The 13519-nt window shown below is 38.0% G+C and overlaps 1 protein-coding gene across 10 annotated transcripts in view; it reads left to right on the forward strand.

Moving 5' to 3' along the window:
• R3HDM1 (R3H domain containing 1) overlaps positions 1 to 13519 on the forward strand; it is a 66374-nt gene that overhangs the window by 14613 nt on the left and 38242 nt on the right. For 2 of the 10 annotated variants that reach the window (XM_042827416.1, XM_042827417.1), the window contains exons 2-3: positions 8848 to 9053; positions 9882 to 10092. In XM_042827416.1, coding sequence (XP_042683350.1) covers positions 9922 to 10092 — 171 coding nt within the window. In that variant the 5' untranslated portion in view covers positions 8848 to 9053; positions 9882 to 9921. Of the gene's footprint in view, positions 1 to 8188; positions 8720 to 8847; positions 9054 to 9881; positions 10093 to 13519 lie in introns of those variants that run through there. The other 8 variants (XM_042827423.1, XM_042827424.1, XM_042827414.1 and 5 more) reach the window with 8 other exon arrangements.

Below are 13519 nucleotides of genomic sequence, written 5' to 3' on the forward strand. Positions count from 1 at the left end.
AAAAAATCCTGAATATTAAGCTAACATTTTACTCCTACTTAATGTAGTTTATGCCTCTTTTCACCCATTTTGAAATTTCAAGAAACAAAATGTATTTTTGTAGTTGACATTCCCATGAGTTTGTTTTCATTACAACACGAGAAAGAGACCTCTTAGTAGGTTACATCTGATGGAAACTCGCTACAGACAGTTTTGGGGAATACTGTACCAATTGTCACATTGTGTTGATGTGTTCCTATCTTTTTAAGTTTTCGTTTTTGTTTAGATGAATGTGGTTTTAAAGGTAGGCAGCTTTATTATGTTGTTTCCTAGTATGATTTTCTAAATTAATGATTTGTCCTACCTCTATATGTTATTGAATGCACTGCTAAAGGATTAATGTTTATGAGGTGGGCAGTTTTAAAACTTTGATTTGTTACTAACTGGCATTTGTAGTGAGCAGATCTTTTAAGCTGTCAAATAACACATGTATCCCTGATTTTGTGTAGGAAAGGAACCATCGCATAGATGAGCATGTTGGTATTCGCCTGTAGGAAATTTAATGGCACTTCTGTTGTTTGCTGTTGGATTTTGTGTGCTTTTTCTTTTGTTCTCTAAATCTTCCTTGTACACTTTGTGAGAATAGGCCATGGTGGTAATTCACAGTGTCTGTGACTCTTGTTCTGGTGGGAGGTGGAAAATGCCTGCTATTGGGAGCTTCATAGCTTGTTGGATTACCAAACTCCTTTTGTAATCTGTAGCATCCCTGGCCCTAAGCAGTCGTTCTGACCTATGAACTTGGAGTCCGCTGCTTCCGCTGTCTTCTGTTGAAACTTGTGACTCTTGCAGAGGCCCTTTTTATTCTCTGTTCTTATATCTATAAATACCAAAGGAAAAAATGTGAACTTACATATTCCAAGTATATAACTTAATTCTGTATTAAAATTGGGAGCCGCTGTGTTCAGTTTGGATGCCTGTTTCCCGAATGTTTGTATCTTTCTGAAGGTTTGCATCTTTCAAGAGAGCTGCTGTTTGAAGGATATCTGTTGAAAGTAGCAATGCTTTGGCTCATTTATTTAAATTACCTTTATCAAAATATTGTTGAAAAATATCAATCCTGATATTTTGAAGTCGATGCTATGTGTTGAAACAGAAGAGGGATAGAAAGTGAGGGGCTGGGGTTTGTTTTCAGCAGGAGATGGCTTGATGTTGGTGTGGGGTATGGGTACAGAGCTGTGAACACCTCTGCAGTGGAGCTCCCAGAGTAGAAGCAGTGTAAGAGCCAGGAGGTGGCATGTGCTGTCAGTTAGGTCTCTGAACGATGTTTGTTAAGCCAGCCAAATCTTTGTCAGCATAGTTGTATCTGTAGGGATTTTGCTGGTACAGCAATGTCATGTGAGAAGGGCATTCATTTCACCTGGCAGGCCAACAGAACAATGTTAGCAAAATTAAAGGCAATTTAGTTGCCTTTCGCAAGCATTTCTAGTAGCTTTTTCCTCTTGAGACAAGCATGCTGTTCGGCGAGAGGCTTAGTTATTCAGTGCTTATTTTCCTCTGGCCTAATGCTTTTCTATTTCTGAAGTATATGGTTTTTGAGAGGTTAATTCTGTAATGTTCAGGCTAAAATGGCTTTTGTCTGCTACTCTAAGCTGACCTTTGCAGTTGTTTTCCTGTGAGACAAGGATAGCAAAAACAGTTTCAGTATCTGGCTTGAAGGCTGTTTCCAAAAATGTTTCTTTCCCTCTGTCTCCCTCTTCAGCCCAAAAGTAAAGGTGGGAGCAGAACAGTTCCTGATGTTGTTACAATTTTAAGTATCTGGGATAGGTTGCTTAATATTACTGCTGCCGTTAGAGTGGACTGAGTTGTTTTGTAACACATTTTCATCCAACATAGATTGTTCAAAGCTAGAATTGTAATTTTGTAAGGAGCTCTAAACACATGGACTGAACTTTGGTCAGGCAGTATCATGGTATGCCCTCTCCTTCTTCCTTTTTCAAAAATGATTTTGATGGTCAGAATTAATTCTATTAAAAATGCATGTTTTCACACCATGCAAAAACACCTAAAGCTGCTGGATTTAGAAGCTGCCTGGCAGAACCTTTTTGTTGCCTTATGCTGTAGCGGTGCTTGAATTATGAGGACTGTTTCCCACACCATGAGGAACCCAGACAAAATGAAGTCCAAGAAGAGAACTAATAAGAGAACAGCAGTGCTGCATGCAGAGGGATCCCACTCTGGCTTACTGCTGAGGATCCAGTGCTCAAGATAACTGCAGCACTGTATGGTGCCAGCCTTTGCAGACTGTCAGTCTTTTTCTAGGACAGAATTTTTAAGTTTATAAGTGAAAGAAAAGGTCACATTAGCCTTGCCAGTTGCTAAATTCCTTATTCTCCTGTACACAGCTATATTCCTCAACACATTAACTTGACATTCTTTTACCACTGTCAGCCAGCTGTTGTTCAGTATTACTCAGAATAATAATTACAAAAAAGTCAATAGTGGAGCCACTGAAGGTCTGTGTGAGCTTTGACACCACTGAGGAGGCATATTTAAGATGTAAAAACATTCTCTTCTTCCAGCTTTTGCTGCTGTATTAGCACCCTTCTAGCAGAAGTTAATTTTGAAGAGGCAGAGTAACTCCATGTCATTCTTTTATATTCCCATCCATCATCTTGCTGTTTTTTGGAGAATCTGATTAGTAAGTAGCTTACTTCTTATTTGATTCAATCAGCGTCTTCTAATGCTAATGCAATAAATAGCATTCCAATGTTAACTCTGTACAAGTTTTAAAAAAACTGTAGAGTGTAGTATTCAGAAAAGTATTCATCTGTCAATCGTATGTATTAAGGTCAGTGAATCATGGATTCATTTCTACAGCATTTTTTTAGTACATAAATATAAACAACTTGTTTTTTGATTCACACTTTCAAAAAAAAGGAGGATGTTCTTATTCAAATGCTGCACTATTAGTCATTTCTGCATATCCTTGTTGAATAAGGAACCCAACATTCCTTGCTCCTTTTTAAATCATTTGATGGTTCTCGACCTTAGAACATAGGAGATCATGTAGAAAGTATGTGCAGAATTACTTGTTGGCTGTCTGGAAGATGGGAGCAGCTGGCTGTCAACAATTCCAATTTCTTTATTTGATAATTGTACACATTTGCTTTGAATTTTATGCTAAATGTTAGTTATTAGGTCAACTGCTGTGTTTTCATAAAATCTGTGCAGTGAATTCAGAAAGCCTTTGAACCCATGGCCTGCAGTGGTAAAGCTGTGAGAGAAGGAGAGCAAAACATGGATTGCAGAGCCTGCCTTGTTGCTCTCAGAGCATCTGTGAGCGTTGCCTGCCCTGCTGGCAGGAGGGAGAATTGTGGCTCCCGCTGCAATCCTTTACTCTCCAAGTTGGGAGTTTCAGGATTGTATCTTTTTGATTATTTTCCTTTCCTTTTACTCTTTCTGTTCTCCTTTCTGCTTTCTGCCCCTCTCCTAGGGAGAATTTCCCAGAAGGGACTTAGTCTGCTCCTAAGGCAGGTGCCAGTCATCTTGCCCATTCTTTGTCTTGGGAATCATCAACTGACTGTTGGTTAATAGATGGTTTGTTTTGTTTTTATCTAAAAATATTAATCTACATCTCCACATAGATAATTGCACTGATGCTACTGAAGAGTGTCCTTAATTGACCACTGTGGTATTGCTGACACAAAACTTGCCTCTATAAAAGGAGGGAGGAGTTCTCTCTCTGTTCCTTTTGTTGCTAACTTGATGCAGACTAGCACAAGTAACAACTCCTCTGTGCACCACTGTAACTTAGTAGCCAGCAAAATCTTACCGTAGAAAAAGAGCTTGATGGTTTTCAGTCACTTGCTGTTGAATCACAGCATGGAAAAGTTTAGCAGACATGGGAGTTGGTGTAAGGGTGGAACTGTGCCCCAGCAGCATGGGCAGAAGTACAGGGAGAGAAAGGAAAAAAGACGACCTTCCTTTGGTAGCACCACTGAGTTTATTTGATGATTTACCTGCCCAAAGTATTGGTCTTACTGGCTAAAATTAAGTAGTTCCATTTTGAGTTTGTCCAACAACTTCAGAGATCTAAGCAGTAGCTAGACGCAATAATTCTTTCAGTTATAGCTGTAATTTGTATTCTCATAAGAATGAGATAATTTTGATCAATATCTTTTTGCTTAAGGCATAAACATTTTTCCCTTTCATTCTAACAAAGAAACATTAGTGAGTTCTTTGTGTTTTTGGTTAGTCAAGCAGACGGATGTTTCTTCTACTCATACAAACCCTGAGGTTATGATGCTAACTTAAATATGTTTATATTGTATTTAAATTTTGCCTAAAATAATTGAGATGAAAAATGTCTGGAAAAGCTCTTGTTGTATGGCAAGTCTTCTATTCTCTGTCTCTTTACTTCATCTGATGGTGAAGATGGTTCTCATAGCAGTGATGGGAGGAGTCCCGATTGCTGATCAGCAAAATTCTGTATGTTCATCTTACCTGGGTTTCTTCTTCTGAAAGCCGTGGAGTCTTTGGAATTATGAAGTGTTCCCTGAGCACTTACAGGGGATGCAGACATACCAGGGAAAATCAATTTCTGTTTGTATGTGGAAAATGCACAGCAACTGTGTAGCAAAGGAATACACTTCCAACATATACATGAAAAGCTGGGGCAAATACCGGACTAGCTTCCTGCCTGTCTCTGTGCCTGAACGTTTGCAATTACTTTTTCCCAGCTGCTACTTGGTGTTGTATCTCACCTGTCTTTCCTAGGACTGCGAGCTAGTCTAGGATGGTCAGAAGCTCCCAGCCATTTCTGCCTCAGACTCTAATATGCTCTTTTCTACTTTTTTTTTTCCTCCATACTGTTTAACATGAACTTGTCTGTCCTAAGGGATACAACACACAGGTAACTGAGTTCCAGCCTTTTCTACTCAGATAATACAGTTAAAGCAACTTCTGACTCCTGGGGAGAAATGTAACTGTATAAACTAGAGCAACTGTTGGGCACTGAGACAAGGTAAACAATTGCACGCTGTTTGGAGATTTCTGAATCACTTGCAGCAATTCTAACTGGGAACTTAGTGCTGACTGTGATTTTGACTATCAGATTAGGGGATAAACTACTTAAAACTAATAAAAATGAGATAGATATTGTACACAGCAGCAGATATTCTTTAGACTTGTTGAAATAGCTGACGAGCATAAGCTTATTTAAGAAGTAAATTTTCATTTGCCCATTTTACTGGCAGTGTATCTGCTTTGTGTGTTGAATGTAGATTTCAACCCCGCACACTTCTAATCCAATTTCCTGCCCTGTATTTGATGGATACCAGTTATTTTGTCAGCTGTGCTGTATTGTTGTTTATTTTTGATGTGTTTTTGGTTTTTTCACCATCATGATATCAATAATTGCTTCCAAGAGGAATGGAAAATCACCTTTTCTCTCATCTTCTTTTCAAAAGAATCAATTTCTTCCATCCTGGGCAGAGCAAAGCTTCCTATCTTTATCTTCATTGCCTAACAAGGAGCAGATAGGAGTCTTGATGCCTATTACAGAAATTGGATTAAGTTGAGTAGATCCTGTTCCCAGAAATATCCTCACTCATTACAAGTCAATTTAGCACTTTGCAAATGATGGTTTTCAAGTCAGAAACTGAAACAAAAGATCCAGTGGTTTTATGTGTGTCATGATTCTGTCATAAAATTCAGTAGTTTTGCTTAATGACTTCTTTTGATGTCTTTTTTAGTCACTTGCACTTTGGATTACAGAAAAGAAGGCAGTAAAAGCACAGCATTGATGTTTTTTTTATTTTTCTGACTGAAAAGTGTATGCCTTCCTTGCACAAGGCTTTCATCTCACAACTTACAATGGCAGTTTTCCCTCTGAAAAGGAGCACGTTCAGAACAATTGTCTGGACTAACTGATTACTGCTTTTCAGAAGGAGAAATGAAAGAATTTAGGGTGATCTGTGGTATACTGTTATCTAGATGATGAAAAAGGGGAAGAGTGTGCATTTCAACTTATATTTTGTCTGGACTGTTCAGAAGGGTGTCTGTGGTCTGTTGCAGCGCATAAAAATACTTAAGTCTGTTTAATCCAACCTGTGTAATAATAGAAACTAGAATTGAATGATCTCAGCTATGAATTTGTCTGAATTATAAGGAACTTTGGTGGTGGGATGCTATCCAAGTAACTCACTCTTGTGGCTCACAAATCACAAGATTGCCCTATGGATTTCAGTGAATCCCTGGTGGGTTTTTTGTTTGTTTGGGTTTTTTTTTTTTTTAAGGAAAAATTAGGTAGGCCAAGATTCAGTTTTCTGTTTGTATCTGTTGCTGTTAATCTGAATCAGAGGCTAAATTGGCAGGCTTTAAATCTGTCTGCAGTTGATAAATCTGTTCATAGCAATTGATAGGATTATTTGCAGTTAGGTTGCTTTAGAAAACAAGGATTTTTTATGTACTAATCTTCTGGATTGCCAAAAGCAAGCGCATAGATCTTTGCAGTATGAGTTGCACTGAGGTGAATGCTGGTAACCCTTTTTGGTATATGTTTTTAAAATGGTGTTGCAAAGAGACCAAAGTGGACTTGGGAAAAATAAAGAAATAAAGAACTTTCAATATGTATGGAGGCAGTACTGATTACTGTCATTGCGCTTGTGACCCGGGTAGTGTGTAGGAGGTAAATTAGATTTTAATTTCTGGGATTATATGTGCAACTGGACATAATCTTTTTTTCTTCAGCCTGTAATCTTTTAAAACACTTTTTCTAAATGTGATTTAAATGCTGTCAGTTAAACTGAAAAGCATCTGTATTCAAATTGTGTAAACGTCGAAGGTTTGTGTGAGCGCCTTCCTAAGTCTTAAATCACCATCTGGATCGTCTGGAAAACAAACTCAGCAACTGAACAGCTCCGCTTATCCTTCCCTGCATTTCTGTCATCGTTTATTTCCAGCTTGTTCTTTCATCTCTAATCCTTTCCCCTCCATTAACGATTTGATGTTTTGAAAACACGGCCAGGCCTCTTTATTTTCCATGCTTCCTTAAGCCCAAGCATCTGTAGTATCTTGTATTTATCAAACTCTGTTGCTTGAGATCTGAAACTGATCTGTGGCTGGGGAACACGGTCTGTGTGTTGCCTCGCTCTGCACACCGCTGCCATCCCCTCAGTGGTGCTGAGGCACAAGTGCAGCTCAGATACTCGAGCGATGAGTGAGCGTGGATTAAGATCCATCCCTTAGCAGTTAAGGAGAAGAAGTGAAATGTCAAATGCTGTTTAAATGATCACTTAAAATCTTTCCTCGCCAAATCTCTTTTGCAGGGTGATGGCTTTTGGTTCTTTTTAGGGGGTGGTGAGGAGGCCAGGAATACAGTTTTTCATTTCATGCTTGTATATTGTGAAGTGCTGCCTTGGGCTGTTTTTACAGTCACCATTTTCCAGGATAAGGATTTAATATCTTATTATATACAAAGCAATTTGTTTACAAGCTGGTGAGACTTACTGTTGTGGAATGTGAAGTGTTTGCTTTCTTTCGTTTCGTTGTAAATCCTACTTGCTAACTTCAGTTCTGTAGGTAGTTGTTGAAACAGGATATGGCTTTTTCTCTTGTAATGTAGAGTTCTGTATTTAGCTAGCTTCTGTGACATGAATTTATGTGAAACCATTTGCAGAATGGTGATACTGACAAAGCAGTAGAACTGCTGAAAGGCTGGGCACTGTCACATGGCCACAGAAGATTGGTATTAATCTCATTCTAGCAAGCTCGTAGCACACAACATTTTTCACATCCCTTTGAGCTAAGATGCAGCATGTGGGAGGCACTGAAGATATTCAGGATATGTCTTTTGGCCCCGTCTTCCTGCATGTACTGCAGCTCCTCGTGTTGAAAGGGGATGGCTTAGTGCGGATTCTGTACTTAGATTGGTTGAAATTCTTCATAACCACAGAAGAAATGGCTCATTTGTTTCTCATTTCACTTTAAACGTTTGGATGTTTTTCACTTGTTGGTTTGTTTTCCTGAAACTGTTCTAATTATCCTGTTACTCACATGGAAATTGAGTAGTTCAGCTGGGGAAGCAGAAGGTATTCTTGGTGTTCACTGTCATTTGTACTGCTTTTATGATAAGCCCCGGAATAGTTGTGAGATACGCGTTTGGGGAACACAGTACAGAGATCCTGGTAAGCTTTATTTCAGCATGTCTTTCAGAGTTGAGCTGCAGTTCTTGGCTTTGGGATATTTCTGCCACATCCCTGGGATACATTTTGTTTGGTATTTGATAGCTGTTGTTGCCTGCCCCTTCAAACACACACCCTTGTGGGTGGTGGCATTATTTATTTCTCAGGAAAGCAAATCTGCAAAGAAGGAAGATGGAACTTTGTCGGTGTTCTAGAAATTTGTAAAACCTGATCAAGGGCACGTACTTGAGTTGAATAAAAGTATCTTCTACAATTCCAGATGCCTGAAATATAGATTATGTACTGTGCTTGTAGATTAACAACAATGAAGAGAGAATTGCTTATACTTAGAAGGTTTTCTGAGCTTTCACGGCCTGTTGCTCCTTCTTGTTAACTGTCTTTCAGACTTTGGGAGGATACCTTTTTTATAGGAACAGTTTCACTGGGATGCCAACAGAAAGCTTATTATGACTACTTTGTAACTCTGCAGCACTGAAATGCAAGTCTGATGAAAACTATTACTGCTGCTACAGGCAAAGCAAGTAGAATGAATACATGTGAGAAATGTGCTTTTTTTCTTTAAATGGATATTCAAGTTTTTGGATTGGTCACACCCCTCCCTACCCCCAAATAAAATCATTGTGTGTTTCAGTTGTCAATACTTTTAATGTGTTTGTTTATTTAGGCGTTTGAAAGGGATGTTCTTGCTGATTCAAGACAACATCGTTCTGTCCGGGACTTTACACTGGGGATAAGGACATGGGACTCCTGCCAGATTCCAGATGGTTCATTACAACTGACATCTTCATTGACAACTGTGAAAAGGAACTTTGGATTATTCTATTTTATTTTTGTGGGAAACCACAATCCCCAAACTGTAGGACACATCAGGTAATAAATCCAAATACTTACTTAGATTTTTCTGTACGTTATTTGAAGGCTTGAAGCATGTAGAACATAGTCTTTGTTTTCTTAAAGAAATTGAATATTCTTGGTTTTACATCTTCTACTCCAATTAAGTAATGGGAATAAATTATATTTAGTATTTCATTGGGAAAATTAGAGTGGTTCCATTATTGGCTCTAATCATTAGAGTTCTCTTTATATAATTGATTGTTACTAATAACTGTTGATAATTTTCATAGTAATTGCTGTTTCTGTCTATCTTTACTTCTGAGAGAGTGCTTAATTTAATATCAAGGCTATTTTCACTACATGTAATGTGTAAGAGAGCTCCTGCATTTGGAACCTGTGCCATTGTTTACTGACAATTAGAAAGCTTAAAATTTTAATGAAACTCATCTGTGTTTGCACGCTTGATTCATTGTAATTTATCTACTTACTCTCAACTCTTTATGTGTAATTCTTTCTTCCTTTCAAATCAGTAAATCTCTCCTTGTTTCTATTGGAATCTAACTTGATTTGGAGCATTGGAATGCTTAAGAAATTTGTTTTTAAAATACAGAAAGGAAAATCTGCAAGTGTCATCCAACAGTGTGGTGCTTAGTTCTCTCATATAGAAAGTGGCATGATGTGCTTCTGGTAGAAGTGGTAAAATGAAAAATGATCACTCCTTGCTTCTGGTATGAGACAGGAAGAATGTAATAGGAAAGCAAATCTTCACAGCAAAATAACTTTATTTTGGATAGCTGCTTAGGTATGTGTATTTCTTTAAAAAAAAAAAACTACACAGTGATTCACTTTTTCTTTGTCCTGAAGGTTCCGTGTTTCTTGTAGAATTTTAAAATAATCTTTTCTAATGAGGATGTCTGATATTCTTACTGTAAAAGATGAAACTGATGCAATGAAGGGTTCAGAAGCTGAATTTAAAGATACAGATCCAGTTGAAAACCTTATAAAATCAGGAAGTCAAGAGCAGATTCAAGTGGAAAAGGATGAAAATTGCCCTGATAGCAAAAACAATATGCCGGTAAGAAGCTTTTTCTCTTTATTTTTCACTGATGTATTGTGTTAAATGAGTCTTTCTAATTGTGTTCTCATTTTTGTCGTGATCTCCTTACATGTTGCTTTGACACAGATCAGTAGAACTTTTATCCACTTCTTTGTTTATGTTTTTATATATATATATATATATATATATATATATATATATATATATATATAAATAAAAGGTCAGTCATTTTTGATTGATTTGGATAAGTGGTTTTCACAGGAACCAGACAGGTTGTCTGTTATTTATGTTTTCATGAGTGCACATGTGAAGCTAAGTCAAGGCTTTTCTATTATAGCAGAACAAGAGGAAAACTTGGCAGTTCAAACATCTTCAGCTGTTTCTGTATTGTCTGTATTTCAGAGAATTTGCTGTATTGAGAATAAACTATATAGAATAATAGGATTTGTTCAAGACACTGAAATATTGAGTGTTGGTAGTATGGATAAAGCACTACAGAACAGCTCAGCATGCCTACCCTGCATAGGAGTGACCAACCCAGGGATTCTGAGCTATGGGTGGCTCAGGTTTAACTCTTACAGAATAGCTGTCCCGCATGAGGCTGAAGTAATCAGATGTCAGTGATCCAAGTCCTGGATATTAGAGGAATCAAATCAGCAATCTGGGTCCAGCTATTCTCCCTGCATCAGTGGGGAGGGAAACAGTGAGCTTTCATCCCATCTTGGACGCAGCCAGTACTTATGCACCTTCTCTTTTCCTCAGTATTCCCCCACTTGACAGCTGTGGTGTGCAAGCTGTCAGGTTGGAAAGGTTAGGTTGTCCTAACAGGAAAGTAGGTATGTATAAATATATGATCTTTGCAAGGTAGGAGATACACCTACAGAAACTTGTGGCATCAAATTTTGAGTAAGATGTACAGGAGGTAAATACTGTGAAATCATCTCGTATTAAGAAAGTGAACACACCAGTGTTAGCACCAGTTAAGGACGTGTGGCAGCGTGTTTGATACCTCTGAGATTCGTACTGTGTAAGCTCAGGAGCCCCAGAAGATGGGACTGTCGCATGGGACAAACTGGCTGACTCCTGGCTGAGGCCTAGAGAAAGTCAGATTTCTAAGAAGACATAGAAGCTTGTGTTGGAGAAGAAATTAACTTTCTATAAGAATTCTTCCATCTGTGGGTGGTTAATTAAAAAAAAAAAAAAAAAAAAAATTACGATAAAAATGGTGATGAGGGTATGGAGTATGCCAGTATTCTTTTGTGGGCTGCAAAAACAGGAGAGTGGCTTATTAGATTCCTGTTACTGAGAATTGAATAAAACTTTCTTTTGGGACTAGCTTTGTTCATGACTAGCAATTCAATATTCTGCTGAGTGAAGTAAGCCTTATCTGCTAGTTTTATTTGCTTCCAAATGAATCTTGTCAACTACTGTAATAACACAGTTCTACTCTTTAATATCTCCTGACTTTATTAAAGCTGGTATCAGTGTAAACAGATAGCTTTATGGAAAAATGAAGTCATTAAAGTGAAGTACTTTGCCTGTAACATATGAGAAGCAACTACTGAAACATGGGAAGATATTAAAGCTGGTAATCTCTTTAATCAATGGAACGTTCCAGTAGTCATCATGAAAAATGAATGTGTGTGATTTCCAGCAGTTCAGTAACTTGGAAGAATCTCATTCACATTTTCTCATTCAACAAGTAGTGTAGAAGCTTATGAGGCTCAAGTGGCAGATTGTCTTTCTGCAAACAGGCATTCCTGCACAGAGAAATGAAACTGTCCATGGTTACGAGCTTTGCTTTAAGCTCTGGCTTCTTTGGCAGAGGTTTTGGTTGGTTGGTTTTGTTCTTGGGTGGCAGAGATAATTATGTAGCCTGCACATAGCATACGCACCAGGAACTCTACAGCTATGTAAAGAAAACATCTTTTTGATGCAGACAGTTCTACTGTCTTTCACTTAGTATTAATGTGGGTGTTGTGTCCAGGAGTCTCCGTCAGAACCAGAACATTGCCATAACATGAATGGTGTAATTAAAAATCAAGCTAGTTGTCTGAGAGCACTGATTTCAGGAGTAGTAGGGACACAGTCAGTTGTGACTGGAGCCTAGTGAGTGTAGGGCTTCACAACTGTGTGTAACTGCAGTCTGTAAAAGTTAATGTCACTTGTGCTGTGGTAGCTGATAGTGCAAATATGTATGTTACACATTTGCTTTCTAAGTTGCAATTTAATTTATTTACAATCAAGTAAGAAACTAGCTACGATTGTTCCTAAGCCTACCACAGTTTGTATGCTTCTGGGTCTCTGTAGTTTGTGTCACAGGCCATTATATTTTGACAAACAGCTTTGACTAAATTCTAGACTTTTGAGATGTTTTGCACAAGTAACCAATTTGCTGTCATGTACAATGGGAATGTGAAAAGTGTCTCATTAGAGTACAGGGGTATCTTTCCCAATCTTTTTAAGTAGTGTAAGAGTGGCACAGACCTCTTGTTTCTCTGTTCCTCAGCTGAGTTCTCTGAAGTCTTTCTCAGCCTCATTCTCAGCTGTCTTGATCTCTTCAGATTTTAACCTGTCTTTGTTTCCAGAATGTGACTTACTGATTTTTAATAGGCCCATGATTGGATAGACTCTGTTCAGCTTCTGAACTGTTGAAAATGCTTCTGTAGCCAATGGTGAAACTATTTTTCCAATTTTGATCATTAGTCACCTTCTCCTGTGTCATGGAAAATTGCTGTCAGAACTCACCAGTGCAGGACAGCAAGTAACCATAGATCATGCTGTTTTTTCTGTCATTGCAAAGCTATGTACAGTCGTTAGGTAGGACTCTAACACTTAAGTGGTTTTAAAGTCAGTTTAGTAGAAAGGTAAAAACCTCTTTTGTTCAGGTCTGTCCTCTGAAATGTCCAAGCAGTAAATCAGAAATACACAGACCTTTTCTCAAGATTCTTCACACTCCTGTGTTTGCCTTCTTGTGCCTGACCTGATTTTATTCAGTTTCTTTATAGCACAGAATGACAGAGGAAGGCATGTTAATGTGCCAGACCTTTACTTTGTATTTGGTGTAATTGAAGTGTGGGGTAGTTAGGAAAAAATTGTCAGCTACTTCCTCTGAAAGCCCCTGGTTGTATTTGACTGTATGTGTTTGGTAAGCGATCTTAACTTCCGTTTTTACTTTGCTGATTGCATTGTGTTAATTAGTTGGAAATGAAGCATAGTACTTCATCTCAACAGTTTTCTTCTTTAAGACAAAAACCTGATCAATGTTTTCATTATGCCATTTTTTTTTGTAACACTTGCTTTTAAAGTGTCTTGATGTCCTGTCCAAAATTACTAATTATGGGGCATAAATATATTTTTAATCTTTCATTAACACAGTGTTTTCTCAGGTTGGTAAAACTCTTTCAGAGCTGCAGATATAAAATTGCCTAACTCACTATGAATT

The sequence above is a fragment of the Centrocercus urophasianus genome, unplaced genomic scaffold, assembly GCF_019232065.1.
Source record: "Centrocercus urophasianus isolate 14NV4802_14NV808 unplaced genomic scaffold, USGS_Curo_1.0 seq_28, whole genome shotgun sequence".
Lineage (NCBI taxonomy): Eukaryota > Metazoa > Chordata > Aves > Galliformes > Phasianidae > Centrocercus > Centrocercus urophasianus.